The sequence below is a fragment of the Oryctolagus cuniculus genome, chromosome 12, assembly GCF_051225735.1.
Source record: "Oryctolagus cuniculus isolate XC-2025 breed Fujian yellow rabbit chromosome 12, ASM5122573v1, whole genome shotgun sequence".
NCBI lineage: Eukaryota > Metazoa > Chordata > Mammalia > Lagomorpha > Leporidae > Oryctolagus > Oryctolagus cuniculus.
The window spans coordinates 67,988,761-68,007,575 of record NC_142878.1 but is presented as its reverse complement, the minus strand read 5'-3'; the positions used below and the strand labels follow the sequence as shown (position 1 = coordinate 68,007,575).

Here is an 18,815-nt window from a genome sequence, read left to right as displayed (position 1 = left end):
GGCCCGAGGGCTTGGGCTGTGTTCCCGGGGCCCACCCAGCCCACCAGCAGCCCTGCCTTGCCAGCTCGCTTCCTTTTCTTGAGGGCTGAACCAGTTTCACTTGTGCCCCACCCCAAGGGAGCCCTTTCCTCTCCCCAGCCCGGCAGTGCTGCGCAGAGCACCCCATGATGGTGGATGCAGCCTTTGGAAACCAGGCACGCAGCAGCCGCCCAGGTCTGTCCTGAGTCAGGGATGTCAACCTGCACCTGCCCAGATCAGGGACGCCAGGGCCAGAGGTTGAGGGGGGGCACGGGGGGCACAGTGATGGGGGAGAGGGGCCCTTACCTTCTTACAGAACACCTGGCAGCTGACTGATGACTTGAAGACCAGGTCTTTGAGGATGGAGGCAAAGGGGGTGACCCCGATGCCCCCTCCCACTAGCACCGACACCTCAAACTTATGCCACTCCTGGTGGCCCTCTCCAAAGGGTCCATCGAGGTACAGCTGTGGGGCAGGGGAGGAAAGGGTTTTGAGTTCAGCTTGGCCACCACCGTAGTTCTGAAGGCAGAAACGGGAGGCAGGTAGGTTTATGGAGTGAGGTGGATGAGAGGGCCTGTATATTGTCTGGAAGCACCGGAATCCAGATGGAGAGAAGGGAGCAACATAGCAGGGAGTAGGTGCTGTAGGACCAAGGCCTGCTAAGAGGAAGTGGGAGGATGGGGCACGTCTGCGCACCTTGGGGTATCTGGCACAGTTGTCCCCTGTTGGGGGGGAGTAGATCTCCCTGAGGCGAGTGGTCCAGGGCCCTGCCGCCCGGATGTGCAGGCTGAGCGTGTCCTCATGGGGTGCAGAGGTCAGCGTGAAGGGGTGGTACTCAGTGGTCCCCAGAGCCAGGCAGGCGATCCGCACCCACTGCCCTGACTTGTACTCGAAGCCTTGGGGCCGCTGGAACTGCAGGTGGGTCACTCCTGGGGAGGGACGGTGGGCGAGAGTCCGCTGTGCTGAACCCAGCAACAGTATGGCTCCAGAGAATTCCCCCCACAGCCACGGCCTCAGCCCTGGTTCTGGGCTATGTGGGGAGGGGCTCTCCTCTTGAGCAGGTACCCCAGAGGAAACGCTGGGCAGCACCAGGGCCGGTGGTTAGCGAGGAATGGGCAGCCTGGCTCCCTGCTCTCTGCAGTGAGAGGCTCAGGTCCCTGGCAGAGTTCTTCCTACCAGCTTCCTCGTCCCTGCCACCTCCACTGGCCCAGGCCAGGAGATGGGTGGTGCAAACTCTGCCCCGTCCTGCCGGCTCCCTCAGTGCCAGCCAGCCCCCAACAGCCTCCGGGCTGGTACCTGAGGGCAGCAGCTCTGCCTTCACCACGCCGATCTCCACCTTCTTCCGGCTCAGGCTCACCAGCTTGTCCCCCCCATAGATGAGTGCCGGGACCAGGAAGAAAAAGTGGAAACGAGGCAGCTGGATCAGAGCATAGCTGCCGTGGATGATGAGCTGGGGAGAAGAGCAGAGCTGAGACCCTGTGGTCCCTAGCATAGGGTATGGGCCTGCCCAGGCTCCAGGCCCCACTGGCAGATCCATCCCCACCTCATCATGTTCCGTATTCCTGCCAGGTCGTAAACTAAGCACCCTCCACCCCATCCTCAAAGCATCTCATAGCAATGAGACTTATTTTCCATCTCCTCGCTACCACCCTAGACCAAGCCAGGTGGCCTTCCCTGGACTTGTACCCCTGCTGCTCCTCCAGCTCTTCCTGCAGCTGGCTCCGTCTCAATGTTTGGGTCCCAGCAGAAATACCACCTCCTTGGTCCACCCCTCCATGCTTTCTTCCCATCTCCCTGCTGCCTAGAGCCCTGGTCACCCTCCACCGTCCTGTTGCTGGTTTCACTGTTTATCTGGTCACTGTTGTTTCCCCGGCTGGACTGTTTGCACCATACTCTGGGCTCCTGCCTGGTACATGCGAGGCGCTCAGTAACTCTTGGAGAAAGGAGGCTCCCCAGTTTATCCTCTCCTTTGTGAGGGTTGAGAACCTCCCCCCCACCCCGCTAGTCCCCCTTTTCCATTAAAATAACTCACAATTATCATCCTCCTAGTGTGTGTGTGTGTGTGTGTGTGTGTGTGTGTTATGTGGTCAGACACCACTGGCCCGGCTTTGCCCCACTCACTTGCTCCGAGTCCAGGTCAGCCTGGCTCCACCCCACCTTAGGACCTCCCCAGTGAGGGCTCCTCTCAAACCTCCTGTTCCCGCTCCTGGCAGCCTGCAGCACTGGGGGCCACGCCCTCCTTGCCAAGGCTCAGCCGTGTGCCACCGCCCCTCCCTCTCTGCCTCTCTGCCTCTCAGGATCCTCGTTTCCATCTCCTGCACTGGCCACACTCCTGCTGCTGCCCCAAGTCTGGGATGTTACCCGGACCTGGTTTCCTCACCCGCCTCTGCTCTGCTCTGTCTACGCTCTGCCATGTGACATGGCCCTTCAGCCACGCTGCAGCCCCAACGTGTTCCCCAGCATGTACAGCCACCACCTAATGCTCTATGGCCATCCAGGGCCAGCCCTGTCTCATCTGTCCCTGGAACGTCCCATCATCCTTCCTACCTTTGTACCTGTGGCCAGGCCCTCCCTCCTCCCTGGGTTGCTCTTCAGTTCCCACTCTGCCCTGTCAGAGTCCAGCTTCTCTCTCCTAAAGTCTTGGTCCAAAGTCTTCCCTAACCAGTTTAGCCAACTGAAATCCCCTTCCCTATAACTTCCTGTCTGCAAGACTCTCTTAGCCTGCCTTTTCATTTTGATCATTTCGTGAGTGTGGCAATGACCTCTGCAGCAAACCCTAAGTGCCTGGGGGTAGGGAGAGTCTCCCCGCCATCTTCTGCTGGGCCTCACACAAGAGCTGGATCAGAACAGGCCCTCCACCAACATGCCTTGAGCTGAGCACTGACCCCTCACTCAAGCATTTCTTCCCCCGATAAGTGTCCCCAAATCCTTGCACCTTTCCCCACAGGACTGACAGAGCTCTGAGCTCTTCTCTCAGTTGGCTCTGCCTTCCCCAGGTTCCTCTTTCATTGTGAAGCCACACCCACCCCCGAAGCTTTTGGATCATCCAAGCAGCCGGAGTACAATGGCAAGATGACTCATACTCCTCTGTTTACACACCCCTTTTTTGTTGGCTTTTTAAAAAATAACAAACTACAAGGCTGTGGCTGCAGATTCCTGGTGGGGGTGGGGGCAGCCAGCCAGCTCAGCTTCTGACAGCCTGGGTCAGGATACTGAACACCTTTCCCCAGGGCCTACTCTACAGTGGAATCCTTTCCTTGTACCTTCTCTTTCTGCCCAATGTCAAGTGGCCACACCAGAGATAAGTGGGATGGAAGAGGGTACCTTGGCCCTACTGTTGGGCTGGAACTGCCCAGCAGGGGAGGTCTGTACCTTTCTGGGCCCCAGGGGGCTTTCTTGGTGGCAGAAAGGGTGTCTCTGAGCCCCAGTGATGTCCACAACCCAGGGATAAATGAGAAAGTTGCTTTGGTCTTAGGGCCCTAGACTGGCCACGCTGTGGGTCTCCCACCCAGTTCAGAGAAGGTGCTTGATCATCTGAACAAGAACATCACCCCTAACAGAAGCAGCAGCTGCAGGTGCTAGGGCTCCGCGTGATACTGGGGAGGGAGGAATACATTAGTCACAACTTCCAGTGAAGGGAAGGAGCTTTTCAGAAATGAGCAGTATCAGTCTGGCTGACAGCCTAAGTGAAGGGCGGGAAGCTATCTTCAGGCAGGTGCAACAGACCTTCCTCCTACCTATCGGTGAGGGCAGAATTGCATCAGACAACAGGTCAACGTGACCTAGGCAGCGGAGCGGACACAAAGGCGACCCCTACCTGCACTTGCACCTGAAGCCTGTGGATAAAGAAGGCAGTCATAGTGGCTCTGAGCTCCTTGAAAGCTGATAGCCAAGACATCAACTGATGGGATCAGCGGGGCCTTGGGACAGGTCGGAGCGTCTCCGCAGGGCCTTCAGGGTGCTCTCTGGGGAAGTGCAGGCAAGCAGAGCCACAGCACAGGGACTAAGCAGCTGCAGCAGCTGACAACAAACTCAGGGCCAGGCGAAGGGAACCCAAGAAGGGAGGCAGGAGCAGGTGGAGTCCTAAAAGTCCCTTCTATCAGCAATGCAACCAGAGACATTTGGGAAGCTCGCTGACTTTACTACAGGTGGCACTTAGCTGGGTGGTGTGGCCAACGTCCTTCCAAACAGGATCAGAACAGAAGTGGAAGAACCCACTTAGGATAGGTTTCTCCAAGAAGGGTCATGCTCCCTTGGGAACAGGCGGTCCCCATGCAACCACTCAAAGAGGGGAGAGACTGGTTAGGCAGAAGTGACGCAGGAGTGTCTGCAAGGAACGTGCATTGGCCTGGCAGAGCTGCTCTGGCAAAACCCACGCCGGTGCTACCTTCTGGGGTCAGCCCAGGGGGAGCTCCGTACTCCAACCTCCACCTTGGGAGAGGGATGTGGAGGAGCCTTGAGATAATTAAGGGATGACAAATTAACATCCTAGCCTTTAGTGCCTTCCTGGGAACATCCTGCTCACACCCTGTGGGCCTGGCTCACAGCCAGAAGCTCTTACCAGGACATAGAGCAAGAAGTAGAGGTGGTGGGTCAGCCAGAAGCCCCGGAAGCTGCGGCGGCGGAAGTGGCGTGAGGCGAAGACGTACATGATGGCCAGGACCAGGAGCAGCAAGACCCCTGTGAGGCCTGTAAAATGGAAATGGGTGTGGAGGGCAGAGGATTCGTGCCTTGTAGAGTGGGGCGTTGTTCTGAGGCTCCCTCAGTCAGGGTCCCCTTTCCACTGCACTGCCCAAAGTGGGGGTTCCTTGCCCTCCACAGCACTGAACACCTGCCCCTTTCATTGCAGCAGACCCTACTTAGCCTTGCTCACCCTTGTCACCATGGCCAATTTTTCAAACGATTTATGTACTTGAAAGGCAGAGTTGGAGAGGGAGAGAGGGAGGCATGGGGAGAGAAGGAGAGAGAGGTTTTCCACCTGCTGGCTCACTCCCCAAATAGCTGCAATGGCCAAAGCTGGGCCAGGTGAAAGCCAGGTTCCTGGAACTCCATCCAGGCCCCAAGCACTTGGGCCCTCCTCTGCTGCTTTCCCAGGGGCATTAACAGGGAGCTGGATCGGAAGTGGAGCAGCTGGGACTCGAAGCAGCACCCGTATGGTAGGCTAGTGCTGCAGGTGGCAGCTTAATCCTCTGTACCACAACACTGGCCCTGGCCTTGGCCATTTTCCACTGGTGTTATTTGATTTTTGTCTGTCACTGTCCATCAGAACAGGGGCCAGGTGAGGCTGCTTCACCACTAAATCCTAGTGCAAAGCTTGGCATGCCATGGCCTTGTCTAAATGTGTCCTAGATACACAGAGCATCTACTCTGGGCCTCAGGGCCGGACACCAGAAACTGTGCCTTCATGGAGTCAAGGCATGGTCCTTGTCCCTGCACCGCACACTGGGCTCCACCGCAGGAAGCACCAGCACTGGCACCGTTAGTGAGGGGGTGGGGCCGTGTTGTGCTCAGGCCAGCCCCCCACTGGTGGGAAGCCCACCCTCTCACAAGGAACCTCAGGCAGGGAACACAGGAAAATCCTGGAGCCAAGGTGGGGGTGGGGAGACAAGGCATGGCCCCTCGGGTGAGCGGGAAGGAGCGAGTCGGAAATTAGGAAGATTAGAGCCCTGCAGCGTGGGAAAGCAAAGGTTAAGGAGGGATCTAACCAAAGCCTGTAAAGTCCTGAGCACAGAGAAGAGCATAAACACAGTCTTACCCACCAAATCCCAGGGTGCAGGAATTAGCACGCACCCTCTGAAGTTGAAAGCGGATCGTTTCCGGATTAAAAAAAAAAAATAGCCAAGGTGTGGGTATAGAAAGTCTGTTACCCAAGGAGGGCAACAGACTGAACATATAAATAGGCACCAAAAGAGCTTGAATAGATTCATAACTAGTAACTCCAACACGTGCGATTAAAGGGAATTAGTTACACTGGGGGAGCATTTCTGTCTGACTTGACAAAAAGCCCGATCCGTCCGCCACGCAGCTGGGCGACAGCAGTCCTTGCAGCCACTGGCACGGGGGTTGAGCGTAGCAGGGTCCATGCCCGTCCCACTGAGGGCTAGTCCAGGGAGGTGCTAGCTAGCTCCTGCCAGGGGAAGAACCAGCCCAGGGTGGGGGCAGAAACCCAGCCATGCTCTGAGAGGAGGACTGGAAGGCAGAGTCCCTGAGTCCCCTGCTGCTGCCCAGAGCATCCTCGGGCTGGAAGGCAGAGCCTGCCCCCCCACCCCCCGGGGCCATTGAGTGCTCCATGACACCCAGAACCCAGAGCCTGCAGCTGGGAGTCAGGCCCAGAAATGCAGGGCAGGGAGGCCTCTCACCTGGTACCGTCTGGAAGAACCACCAGTAATACTTCTTGGGGAACTCAGATCTATGTGGAAGAGACAGCAAAGGGAGTCCCTGAGACGAGAACTCTGGGACTTCCAGAGGGGACCCTCCGGACAAGGCCTCCAGCCCAGGCTCCAGTCTCCCCTGCTACCGACTACAGGTTGAGGTCTCAGGCTGGTCATGGTGAGCGCCATCATCTAGAAGGTGACGCCCTCCTCTGTGCCAGCAGAGACTCCCCCCACCCCAACACACATATTCACAGCCCCACTCACCCATCATTGGGGAAGAGGCCGGGGAAGAGGCAGGAGAGGACACTGAGCGGGCTGATGGAGAACAGGTACACGTTCACCGCGTGGCCAGCACTGTGCAAGACTAAGGGGCAGCAGACAGGGCGGGGAGGGAGGCAGTGAGCCTGGGGCCAGCCCAGCGGGGTGTGAGCCCATTTCAAGATTAGGACCCCCACCAAACAGAGCTGGGGGCCTGGACTTCTGAGCTGTCATCAACCTGCTGGTTCTCCCTCACACCATCCGTGAGCCACACTGAGTCAGAATTATACCATGAGAAGTTCATTCCTTTAGTTTCTCGCAGAAAGTTATGTTTCAGTGAACGACAGGGCAGGTGTTTGGGGCAGTGGTTAAGAAAACTGCGTGGGACAGTGGGACACCGACATCCTGAATGGGAGTGTCTGGGCACAAGCCCCGGCTGTGCCCCCGGGCCTAGTCTCCTGCTAGAGCGCAGCCTGAAGGAGGCACGTGATGGCTCTAGTGGTTGGATCTCTGAACTCTGCATGAGTTCCAGGTTCCTGGCTTCCGCCTGACCCAGTGCTGGCTGCTGCTGGTGTTTGGAGGAGTGAACCAGTGGCTGGAGATTTCTCTCTCAGTCTCTCTCTGTCTGTCTCTCTCTCATAATAAATATTTACTAAATAAAAAAATAAATAAATGAAAAAAGGAATAAAAATGCAAAAATAAATAAATAAATAAATATAAACGGAGGGAGTAATAACACATTATGTGCACTGATTCTTTGGTGTTAGTCACTTGACAGCTGGAGGGTGCTGAGGTGCCTTCCAAAGTGCGGGAAGAGGCAGGCATGGGGCAGCGAGGGGCTCCTGGGCACCCTTCACACTGCAGCCCTGGCCAACACCATCCTTAGGGACAGGGCCATCCAACCCTCAAGCAGGCAGAGAGGAGGCGGCTCTCAGGGGGCGGGGAAGCCAGCAGGGGCGGGACAAGCTGCGGAGAGCCCGAGAACCCCAGGGCCTGCCTGTGAGGACGATGGCAGTGGAGGCGATCCAGCGATGGAAGTCCACGGCCGCGTCGAAGGGCACGTAGCGGTTGAGGAAGGTCTCCCGCAGGAAGGTGATGAGGTTGCGGCACATGGTGAGCAGGATGTAGGAGAACATGAAGGAGATGCTGGCCGCCGTGCCCCGCGACAGGATGATGCCCACGCGGGTGGTGTCAGTGATACCCATGTGGTGCGCCGCGAAGGCATAGTCTGCGCCGAGGTCAGGTAGGTGAGCGAGGGGTCGCGCCCCGCCGGCCCCGCCCCAGGGCTGTCACTCATAGCAGGCCCCGCCCCGGAACTGTCACTCATCGCAGGCTCCGCCCAGGGACTGTCCGTAACTCGCCACAGATCCCACTCCTGGACTGGCGATGGGGGCCGTCACTCACAGTAAGCCCTCTCCAGGAAGAGCCCGATGGCGATGGCGTAGAACACGGCCACACAGCCGATGTGGCGCCGGTAGTTCTCGATGAATCGCTTAAACTGCTGCACTGTCTGATGGCGTCGGCTGCGCTGAAACTTCTCGCGGTGCGCTTCGGTGAACAGCAGGGGCTGGAACGACGTTACCCTGGGGAACACGGGCTCGGCGCTAGCGGAAACCCGCTTTGCTCTCCCAGCGCAGCCGCCGCAGGCCGAGAGCGAAGGTCTCAGGCGGAGCAGGGTCGGGGCCCCCAGACTGCGAAGGACCGCCTCCCGAGTGGGCACGGATAGAGTGGGTGCACTCCCTCATCCCGCTGTCCCTCCACACTCAGCCCCCTCCCCGCCCAGCCCGCAGCTCCCAGCCCCAACCAGGCACCCGTGTTCAGCATTTGCTGGACGCTCAAAGAACACCTCCTCCCTGATGCCGCCTCTGACTTCCCAGGCTCCACTTTCGCACCCCGAAGCCCTGTGCTCTTGGCTCTGTCCCGCCAATGACCAGTACCACTCTCAGCTGCCTGTGCCTTGCTTGCGCTGAGATCTTTCACCCTGCCTGCACTGCAGAGCTCAGTGTGGTGCAGGGTGGATGGATGTGTGCTGGAGGGAGGGAGGGGGAAAGGGAGGGAGGGCCTGGGCTCCAAGGGAAGACGCACTTCTTGCCAAACCTCCGGCGAATCTCCTGCGGGGGCTCTGTGTCCGCGGGGCACTGCAGTCTCTGTGGCGTCAGCTCAGGGTCGGCATTGCTGCGGGCACAGCGTGGGCCTACTCTCAGAGAGGGACTAGGAAGGAAGGGCAAGACTGGACCTTGGCCACCTCGGCCACTTGGTCCTCTGCTGCCCTGGGTCTGCCTCCAAACCCCTCTGTTGAGGCAAGCTCACAGCAGGCAGCCAGGGGACAGGACTCCCACAGGGGGTCTGAGGGTCCCACCCGAGACCACAGCATAAGCCTGTGCCCCTCAGAGGGGCATCCGGCCTGACCCGGAATGGGTGCTGAACTCCATAGGCTCTCTGCCTGCCTGGGGTGGGGCTGTGTCTGAACGCAGTAAAAGGGGTGCATTTTCTAAAGTGTATGAAGGCGTTCCCTGCATTCACAGTCCGTCGAGGTCCTGGGTGTTCTGGGGAGAGAAAGGGCAGCCCCTCCACCCCACCTCCAACATTCCTGGTGGGGCTCACCAGATCTTCTCTTGGCTGATGTAGGAGGCTCGCCGGCACAGGTCCTTGATGACTTCCGGCACCTCCACCCCTGCAGTGCAGAACTAGGCTAGGTGGGAGCCCAGAGCCCAACCCCAGGCTCACATGTACAGCACCCCCATTTTCCCATGTGCAGGCACTAGAGAGAGTCCCAGCCTCAGCCTGTGTCCCCAGACGCAGAAGGAGAAGGCCTGGAGCAAAGAAGGCCAGGCAGGAGAATGTGTCCAGCTTCAGGTCCCCTCCTGGGACTGGTGGCATCAGACATATGGGAGAGTTCAGGAACTGTGTGTAACCTGCCTCTGAAGCCTGTTCTGCCACAAAAATCCTGCTAACGGCCCCTGGCTTAAAATCCTCCCAAGAGCCAGCATCGCGGTACAGGGGGTAAAGCTGCCACCTGCAATGCTAGCATCCCATATAAAGTGCCGGTTTAAGTCTCAGCTGCTCCACTTCCAATCCAGCTCCCTGCTAATGGCCTGGGAAAAGCAGTGGACGACGGCCCAAGTCCCTGGACCCCTGCCACCCATGTGGGAAACCTGGATGGAGTTCTAGGCTCCTGGCTTCAGCCCTGGCCATTGTGGCCATTTGGGGAGTGAACCAGTGGATGAAAGATCTCTTTCTCTCTCCCTCTGTGTTTCCCTCTCTGTAACTCTGCCTTTCAAATAAATAAAATAAGTCTTAAAAACAAAACACAAAACCAAAAAGCCTCCCAAGAGTTAGAATTTAAGTGGTAGGTTTATAGGAGCTCCTTCGAAAGTACTCTTTATTCTTCTGTAATAGACATTAAAACATGAAAAGGTTCATAATAAAATATTGGGTGGAAAAAACCTCCCATAAACTACCCTGTTGTTCCTTTCTGGGCTGAGTTGAGAATCCATATTCTTACAGGAGATGCAGGAATCTCCAGCTTGCTTCTAAGTTCTGAACCAACCCTGAAGATGGCCCTGATCTTATAACCCAGGCCCAGAGCAAGTAAGCTGAACAAAATAAAACCAGAGTGTTCCAAACAGAGTGTAGATGTCTCTACTCTCCAACGGTCCAGCAAACAGCCAATGTGGCATGACAGAAATACATGGGAAACCTAGGGGAAGGGGAACGGACATCTCTGAGTACTGTCCTTACTCCCTTCCTGCAGGTTTGAAATCTTTCAGAATGAATCTGGAGGAAATAACAAGTCACAACTATTAAAAGCAAAACAACAGCCAATGCCAACCTTCTATGAAATGCTCAATCTCCAAGCATACTGCTACCTCCACCCCAGGAACTAGATGTTCCGGGGACTCTGTGGTCTGGGCTCACATCCAGGTCCCCCCCGCCCCACCCCTCAGGCCCAGATGCCAACTGACCGGGGAAGCACTGCTGAGTCGGGAGTGCTGGGTCTCCTTTCTCTCGATTCCCCTCACCCCCAGGCCAGGGAGGCCCTGAGCAGAGGCCCATCTGGGTCTTGCCTGACTTGTGCTTCTCCCACACAGAGGCAGCCAAGCCCCGCTCCTTCTGGGCTCCCTGGGAGGGGCTGGGTTTGGTCCTGACATGTTCTAGTGAGAATCCCTTAACAGCGTAGCACAGGCTCCAGACAGATGCCCTTGGCAGCTGCCTGCTCCCTCCTCACTCCGACTCCAGCCCTGGCCCACTTGAGTCCAACACAGGTAGGGCAGGAAGTAGGGGGAAGGACAACAGAACTGTGTCTTCATGCACTCAGCCAACATTTGCCGAGCACTCAGCCAGGGGGTACGGTGGTGACAAAACCCAAGAGACAACACCCCACCCCCACAACCAGACCTCCCAGTTGAGGCAGGTCTGGCCCAGGTAGGGCTCTAACAAGGAGATACAGTGTCCCCTGCTGTCCTGGGCACCAGGCACATCCTAACCCTACCCACCTGAGCCCTGGACACTTCTGCCTTCTTGGGACACTTCCTCCATTAAAATAATAAAAATTAAACGAAAAACGATATCTTACAGTGGTGTCACCATCAAGAAGAATGTAATTCAGGATGGATACAACCTTACAACGTACTCCTTATTAGGATGTTCATTTTTTTTCCTTCTGATTTTCAAAGAAATGAAAACATTTCTAAGGGCTTCTCTGCAGGCACTGTGTCTACTGTGCCTATCAGATAGGTCAGCCCTGGCTGCCAGGCTGGCCCACCTTTGACACAGAGCTGCGTGAAGCGGAGCTCGCTGTCATGGTCCCGTAGCATGAAGTGGAAGTCCTCCCACGTCAGCTCCTCCTTGTCCTGGAAGCCCGACTCCCGGAACATGGACTCCACGACCTCGGCCAGCTGCGCCTTGGACAGGCAGTTATTGGAGATCTCAATGAAGGACCTGGAGTGGGAGGGGGGAGCCGTCAGACAAGAGCCCACTGACCAGCTCCCCAGGCCTTCAGTGCCCCCCACTGAGGGACCTGCTGGGCCAGATCCCAAGCCTCTCCTGGCTATTACAATCTCAGGTTACCTGGGTAAGGAGAGGCCCCTGCTCGCTCCTTCATGTCCCAGCTCTTTCCTCTGGCTGTGGCTGCCCTGGCCCACTCTCCTGACTGTCCCAGAGGACCCACCTCAGCATCCTGATGAACTCATCCTTGGAAATGAGGCCATTCCCATCGAAGTCGTACATCCGGAACATAAGGCGGGACTTCTCCTCAGGGGAGCCTGGGAGAAGGAGCACTCTGCTGGGACAGCCCCAGTTTCCCTTCCCAACCCCAGGCTGGCCAGGAGACCCTCTGCTGGACACAGCAAGGGGTTGCCGGGCCACCTGACCCCTACCTGGGCTCTCCCAAACACCTGTCATGGTTGCTGGCCTGGCCCCAGGGCTTCCCCATCTCCAACAGGTCAGCCTCGGTGCCCAGCCCCTGTCCCACCTCTCTGATGTGGACAATCATTCCCTCAGCCCCCTCACCTTTCATGAAGACCACCAGAATGTCCAGGAACTCCCGGAAGGACAGGTAGCCATTGCCGTCCTTGTCGGCCAGAGAGAACATGGACTCCACAAACATGTCCTGGGGCTTGAGGCCCAGAGATTCGGCAAACTCAGCCCTGCTCAGCTCGCACGTCAGGGCCTCCCGCACCTTCTGGGATGCGTCCAGGGGCAGGGTCCCCGCGTCCGCCTGGTTGATGTCCAGCACCTGCACGCGGACGGCAGCAGAGGGAGGGAAGGAGTCAGGGTTTTGTTGACCTGAAGGCTGATTGAGCCCTAGAGGAGCCACCTCTTGGAGTAACTTCCTGACACTCCCTCCACCCCTTATAGGTTGTCCTAGGACTATGTTTGCTCTGTAGAACCCTGGCCACCTGCTTTCGCTGACTGCATGCTTAACCTAAACTGGGGATCTGGAACTGGAGCTAAGAGGTCCCGGGCTCATCTTGTCCTGAGCACAAGAAACTTAGGAGTCCTGGGGTGCCTTCTTCCTCCAATGCTCAGACACAGGTACTGAATAAGGCAGAGACACAGAAAGAAGAGAAGGCAGCTGGAGAGAGGAGCTCGCTGACAGCTCTCCCTCTCCCAGCCAGCTCCAGTGAGCTTCTTCTATTGACACTTGAATGAGTTTGAACTAAGACAGGACTTGAGTTGGGTTGAGGAGAAGCTGGGTTTGGGAAGGGAGAATTCTCACTAGGGGCTGTCTCCAGCCCACCCAGGGGCTGCCCTTGGAGGAAGGGAAAAGACCGTGAGAGAGGCAGGCAAGCCACAAGCCATGCTACCTGTCTTTCCTGTCTATCAACTAAGGTACCCCATCCAGGCCTGGTTAGGGTTTTGTGAGGTAAGTGTCGCAGCTTCAAAGAAGGTGCTTTATGGAAAGAACCTGGGGCTGGAGGCAAGAGACCTGGGTTCACATCCCAGACTCTGCCACGTGCTTGCTGCACGACCTCAGGCAAGCCTCTTCGTTGTCTGTGATTCATTTCCTCACCTGCCCTATCATAGGGTTATTGTGAGAAGCAACAAGAAAGGCTGTGTGCAAAGTGTTTGAAAAGCTGGAAGCACTGTACAGACATAGAGGATTGGCAGGTACCCCAGGACACAGCAGCCTACCTCACCTCCCAGCCCCGGCAGCTCCCCTAATCCTGACAGAGCCTCAGCTGAGCACGGCGGCGCAGCCCCTGCCTCCGGCCCTGGCAAGGAATCAGCCCGGCTGAGGGTCACTCCGATCTTGTGCATGCTCAAGTTCAACTTGCTTGAGGATTAAATGACTTCAAACGATGTGCCAGGCACAGAGGAACCGCCCGTTAGATGGTAGCTTCCCTCAAGCGTCTTCTCCCGGAGCCAACCCTGCTCCTCCTCCAACATGAATCCATGCCCTTCCACAGCGCAGCTCCATTCAGCTCGTCCTGCTCCTTTCTCTGAACCCAAACTTTTCTCTGAATCCTTGCCAAATCTCCCCTCTCTTGGGCCTCCTGCCAGGCTGAAGGCTTGCTGGCCTTTCTGAACTCCTGGACTACTTACTCCCTGGTCACGCTCACAGCCTTTATTCTTTGCAGCTGTCTTCCTTCCTGTTCATCTTCCCAGCGCCATAAACTCTGCCAGTGGGGACCATTCTGCATCTCCCTCATCTCTCTCCTGTTTCTCCACTCTGCTGCACGCTCCATGGCTGCCTCTATTTTCGTGCCAGATGTGGACTCATTTTCCATTTTTTCCCCCATCTGGCTTTCCCGCATCCTCCCAAAGGCTCTCAGAGGTCCGCAGGGTGGACAGCAGTGCCCAGAGAGGCTTCTGGCAGCTGCGGGGCCCCCAGGAGGGGTGAGCCACGGCTCTCATGGCCCCTACTCTGCCTGTCTTTGCCCTGGGTTGGTTCAGAAAGCCTGGGCAGCCCTAAGAAGAGAGATAAGTGACAGGCAGGTGAGGTCTTTCCTGAGCGTCGGCACCCTGGAGCTTCAAACCTGGGGGCGGGGCCCCTCTGACTTGCCCAGATTTGTCATGGAGCTGATTATTTGTGAGAACTGGGGCTCCTGACTTTCTCCCGGATCACCCCATGTTTCATGCAGGTAAGCATGCAACAGACAAGACCCACTGGGATAGAGCTGATCCATGTCCATACCTGAGAGAAAAGGTGCCTGAAAAAGGTCTCCAGGAGGTGGCTCCGCTGCTCCCGGGTCACAGCTGCCCGCATCAGCTCCTGCTCCCGCAGCTCCCACTCCTGGAAGTTCAGCCCATTCTCCTTCAGAGCCCCCCGAAGGCTGTCCACCAGCGCCTGCCGCTCCTCCTCCAGGTTAAACTGCAGCACCTGCCGGGCAGCAGCAGTGACAGCAACCTTTTGTCAAGGCCTCTGGGGCCAGTTACATCACAGGGGCCACTGGACTGGCCTTGCAAGTGGCCTTGTAGCTCCCTTTACAGAAGAGGGAATGGGCTCAATAGGGTTCAGTGACTCGCTTATAGGTGTAGAACTGGCCTTCCAGGGCACAGGTACAGAGCCATGCTTCTCTCCACTCCCTGGAGAAGGGAGGGGAAGGCAGGGAGGCCAAAGAATGCAGGGGATGATAAGCCATGCAGAGGCAAAGCCCAAGATCAGCCTCTTGTCTTGCTCCCCTCCAAAATATCTAAAAATTCACTCAGTCTCGAAATAAGGGTTCAAGGAAGAGGTCCTAGCTTCTTCCAAGGACTCCCAGCTGGATGTGCCAGCCTTCACTGGAGGAGAGGAGACAGGCTGTGTCTGCAAGGGGAAGGAGGGCCTGTGGTGCTCCCGTCATCCAGCAGACCCCGAGCAGCTGAGCAGGCCTTCCGGTCTCCCATCAGGTACTACTGCTGGAGACCAGAGCCACACACACCACTCTGCTGCTTGGCTGCCTCCCTGGCTACGGCTGTGCACAGGGACCAGGGGCCAGTTGGGCCATACCAGGTCGTACTCCTTGGGGATCTTGAGCAGCAGTGTGCGGCGTCCACGGTTGCTGGACAGGATGAGGTTGACCTGCTGCGGGGGGCGCAGCTGGATGGTGCGGAGCACCGTGAGACTGCCGTCTACCACGCGGATCTGCCCCGGCTGCAGGTGCACAAGTACCGGTCGGCAGGGCTCCTTGCGGCCCTGCCACTCCAAAGCTGGAGAGAGAGAGAGAGAGAGAGAGAGAGAAATCAGCAGGGTCGGTGGGGGTCCTCCAGAGGCCCCCTGGGAGGCAGAGGGCCTGCTCAAGGCTGGGGTTAGGGCAAGGCCTTCCCATCCTGTCCCACGCTCGAGTATGGCTCCCCTCCCTGACAGTGGTGCTGTGCCTTAGCTCACGAGGAGAGCAGTGTCTACCATTTCCTGAATGTCCACAATTACACCAACTGCTTTCCATGAACTATTTCAGTTCATCATAAACCTTTAAGGGAGGTGCCATTATGATTTCTATTTTAGAGATAAGAAAAAGATAGGGTTGGAGAGTTTAAAAATCTGCTTAAGGATCAACAACCCTTAGTGCTGGAACATTCCAATGCCAGTCTGACTTGGGGGCTTCATTAATCCTTTCTCTGTCACCTGGAATTCCAGTGTGAGAGGCCACAAAGCAGTGGTTCTCAGGGATCTGTGAGTCACAGTGTCTGCGAGATCCAGGCAGAGGCCTACAACTTTCACACATGAGTCTATCACAGTCTCCCCCAACCCCTTTTTTTGACTCCTTTTTTTTTTTTTTTTGACAGGCAGAGTGGACAGTGAGAGAGAGAGACAGAGAGAAAGGTCGTCCTTTGCCGTTGGTTCACCCTCCAATGGCCACCGCGGCCGGCACGCTGTGGCCGGCGCATAACGCTGATCTGAAGGCAGGAGCCAGGTGCTTCTCCTGGTCTCCCATGGGGTGCAGGGCCCAAGTACTTGGGCCATCCTCCACTGCACTCCCTGGCCACAGCAGAGAGCTGGCCTGGAAGAGGGGCAACCGGAACAGAATCCAACGCCCTGACCGGGACTAGAACCTGGTGTGCTGGCACCGCAAGGCAGAGGATTAGCCTGTTGAGCCAGGGCTCCGGCCTGACTCATTTTCTTTAAAAGAAAAAAAAAAGGCAAACACACAGAGAGACAGAGAGAGATCTTTCAGCTGTTGGTTCACTCCCCAGATGTCCATAACAGCTGGAGCTAGGCCAGGCTGTAGCCAGAAACCAGAAACTCCTTCCAGGTCACCCATGTGGGTGGCAGGAACCAGCACACTTGGGCCATCATCTGCTACGTTGCAGGTGTATTAGCAAGACACTGGATCAGAAGTGTAGAGGAGCCAGGACTTGAATCAGGCACTCTGATAAGGGATGCGTGCATCCCAAGCAGCAGCTTAACCCACTGCACCACAACGCCCACCTCTATCACAGCACCTGTATTTGGGACCCCTGGAAGGGGCTCTGGAGGTTGGAAGGCTCCAGGCCCAATTTCTACCAAATGCTACTGTAGCTTTCCCCACCTGCCCTGGCCTTGACTGCATCCCTGGCCTCTTCCTTGGGCTCCTGGGGTGAGGCAAAGGACTGTCACCCTGAGCTGTGTCATCTCCGCCACCCAGGCCAGCCCCCCCACCCCCACCTACCTTCCACGCCCCCTACGAGTTTCTCCGATACGGTGCTCTGGCAGTCATGACCCTGCAGCCTCTTGAAATTCCTCATCCGGAGCCGGGCCACAATCCAGGCGCTGAGCAGGCTCACTGGGAGGGCAGAGGCAGTAGGATGCTCAGGGGAGGGAAGGGTCTGGGGAGGTGGAAGCAACTCAACACCTTTTCTTGGCAAGACCCCTGTTGTCCCCATCTCCTAAGTCTGCTCACCCAATTGTTTGAAATTAGGATGATCCCTAGGGAGAGCCTCTTTGCATCCCAAGGGGCACTTTGGTGGCATCTAAGATGCCTGCCCAGACTCCCCTGCGTCCAGCATGCAGGACCCTTCCCAGCCAAAGTAAGTACAGACTAGAGGTGCATTCAGCCAGGCCGCGGGTTGAGCCAAACACAGACAGCCTTGACAAAGACGGAGGCCCCAGCCCTTGCCCCACTCCTGATTCTCGAGTGGAGATTTGCCTCTGATGGTTCCCCAGACCCAGCTGCCACAATCAGGTTATGGGCTGTGGACCCTCCATGGCTCCTGACCTACCTGAGCCCTGGGGGTGGGAGGGGGGACGGGGATCCCAGGAGAAGAAGGAGGCAGATCTTGCCTGTGCTGACTTACCTGCAAGTCAGATCCTTCTCATATCCCCTCCTGCTCTAAGTGGTTCCTCCTTCATCCAGAGTGACTGTACTCTCTATGGCTGTTGTCAGATGGCATCACACCAGCCTCGCCCACAAGCTTGTACCTCCCACCCAGCCCCATCCTGCCTACCACTTTTACCATACCCAGGGGAAAGCAGCAGAGGGTCGCAATGGTGATTCCAAAGCCAAATTCACTGCCCTCAAAATAGTCCCGAACAATGAGGGGGGCACAGGCTGGCAGACCCTCGGTGCTGAGCTGTCCTGGCTGCGGGCAGGGATCTCCTGTGGAAGAAGAGGAAGCCGGAGTCCTGGGTACTGGGACACAGGCTGTGGCATACAGTCACGGAAGAGGTCAGGGTGGCAGAAAGGGGGTGGACTGCTCTGGGTAGCAGAGTTCCAAGAGGGGCTGCTTATCTTTGCTGGTGCACCCAGACTGTGGCATTGTCTACTTGGGTAACAAGTCGGCTGAGATTGAAGTTCAGTCTCTCTCTCTCACACACATGCACACAGCTGCGTGCACAACACACAGGGTGCTCGCCTCATGGCCGCTGTGGGATTGGAATATCCGCGCTGCACTTGTCCTCCTAACGTTACACCCCACCCCCACCCCCACCACATGTGAGCCTCCTCACCCGGTCCTGCTCTCACTTGGCACCTCGTGGAGTTGTGTAGCGAGGAGCCCACGCAGCTGACTGTAGCAGCCCCCACACCCCGACCCAAAGTTCCTAAGAGCAGGACCATAGCTTGTGCCCCCTTGAAGCTGCTGTCCAGTCACACAGGACCCAGTCCACAGCTGAGGAGGGAGGTTGTGGACCCAGTGCCCCCTCCTGCCACCCCCGGCTCACTCACCTGCAAGCCAGAAAAAGACATTGGGCTGCAGGGCGCTGGGGTCTGTGCTGGTGGTGGCCACTAGAACATCACGTAGGGAGGTGTTTCTGATCTCGGCTATCTCCGCCTCAGAGAACAGCCTAGGGTGGGAGAGAGGGGGAGCTGCTGGGGTGAGATGAGTCCCCCCGGCCCCAGACCCAGGGGCCCGGAGAATGAGGAGAGACCCGAAAGCCCAGAAGGGGGAGCTGGGCCATCTGGGAATCAAGGGCCTAAGGGGGCTGCGTGAAGCCAGGCTGGGGCTCTGGGAGCCCAGATCAGGTGGAATCGGAGGTGGGGCCCAGCAGTCCTTACCCATTCTTGGTGTTCTCAAACCAGTAGCGGTCGCCATCGCGCAGCCGCACAAACTGGTCAAGGACGATGGCGCTGAACAGGGGCCCAGGGTCGCCATAGCTCTCCAGGAGCCCCCCTGGGAGCAGCTCCAGCCGGGACAGGTCCTGGTGGTATAGGGCAGCTGTGGCCTCCAGCACCTGGAACCAGGAAGGGGCAAGAGTGAGTGACAGGCTCTGTCATCTACCCTTGGGCAAAGAGATGGCTCCCAGGGATTAGCTCCAGGGATAAT

At 57.3% G+C, this 18,815-nt stretch overlaps 1 protein-coding gene and 1 long non-coding RNA gene across 4 annotated transcripts in view; one reads left to right on the top strand and one right to left on the bottom strand.

The window, feature by feature from the left end:
* DUOX1 (dual oxidase 1) overlaps positions 1-18,815 on the bottom strand; it is a 33,316-nt gene that overhangs the window by 2,453 nt on the left and 12,048 nt on the right. The window contains exons 14-32 of one of the 3 annotated variants that reach the window (XM_070054121.2): positions 18,548-18,723; positions 18,218-18,336; positions 17,513-17,650; positions 16,724-16,837; positions 15,085-15,284; positions 14,290-14,475; positions 12,162-12,387; positions 11,821-11,914; positions 11,416-11,591; positions 9,255-9,324; positions 8,736-8,861; positions 8,055-8,233; positions 7,648-7,878; positions 6,657-6,756; positions 6,378-6,427; positions 4,580-4,707; positions 1,315-1,468; positions 715-947; positions 325-483 (exon numbers count right to left, since the gene is read on the bottom strand). In XM_070054121.2, coding sequence (XP_069910222.2) covers positions 325-483; positions 715-947; positions 1,315-1,468; positions 4,580-4,707; positions 6,378-6,427; positions 6,657-6,756; positions 7,648-7,878; positions 8,055-8,233; positions 8,736-8,861; positions 9,255-9,324; positions 11,416-11,591; positions 11,821-11,914; positions 12,162-12,387; positions 14,290-14,475; positions 15,085-15,284; positions 16,724-16,837; positions 17,513-17,650; positions 18,218-18,336; positions 18,548-18,723 — 2,859 coding nt within the window. Of the gene's footprint in view, positions 1-324; positions 948-1,314; positions 1,469-4,579; positions 4,708-6,377; positions 6,428-6,656; positions 6,757-7,647; positions 7,879-8,054; positions 8,234-8,735; positions 8,862-9,254; positions 9,325-11,415; positions 11,592-11,820; positions 11,915-12,161; positions 12,388-14,289; positions 14,476-15,084; positions 15,285-16,723; positions 16,838-17,512; positions 17,651-18,217; positions 18,337-18,547; positions 18,724-18,815 lie in introns of all 3 variants that reach the window. The other 2 variants (XM_089310251.1, XM_089310252.1) reach the window with 2 other exon arrangements.
* Positions 7,758-10,276, top strand: LOC149123093 (uncharacterized). The gene is made up of 2 exons (XR_016218082.1): positions 7,758-7,893; positions 10,158-10,276. It is a non-coding gene; the product is annotated as an uncharacterized LOC149123093 (long non-coding RNA).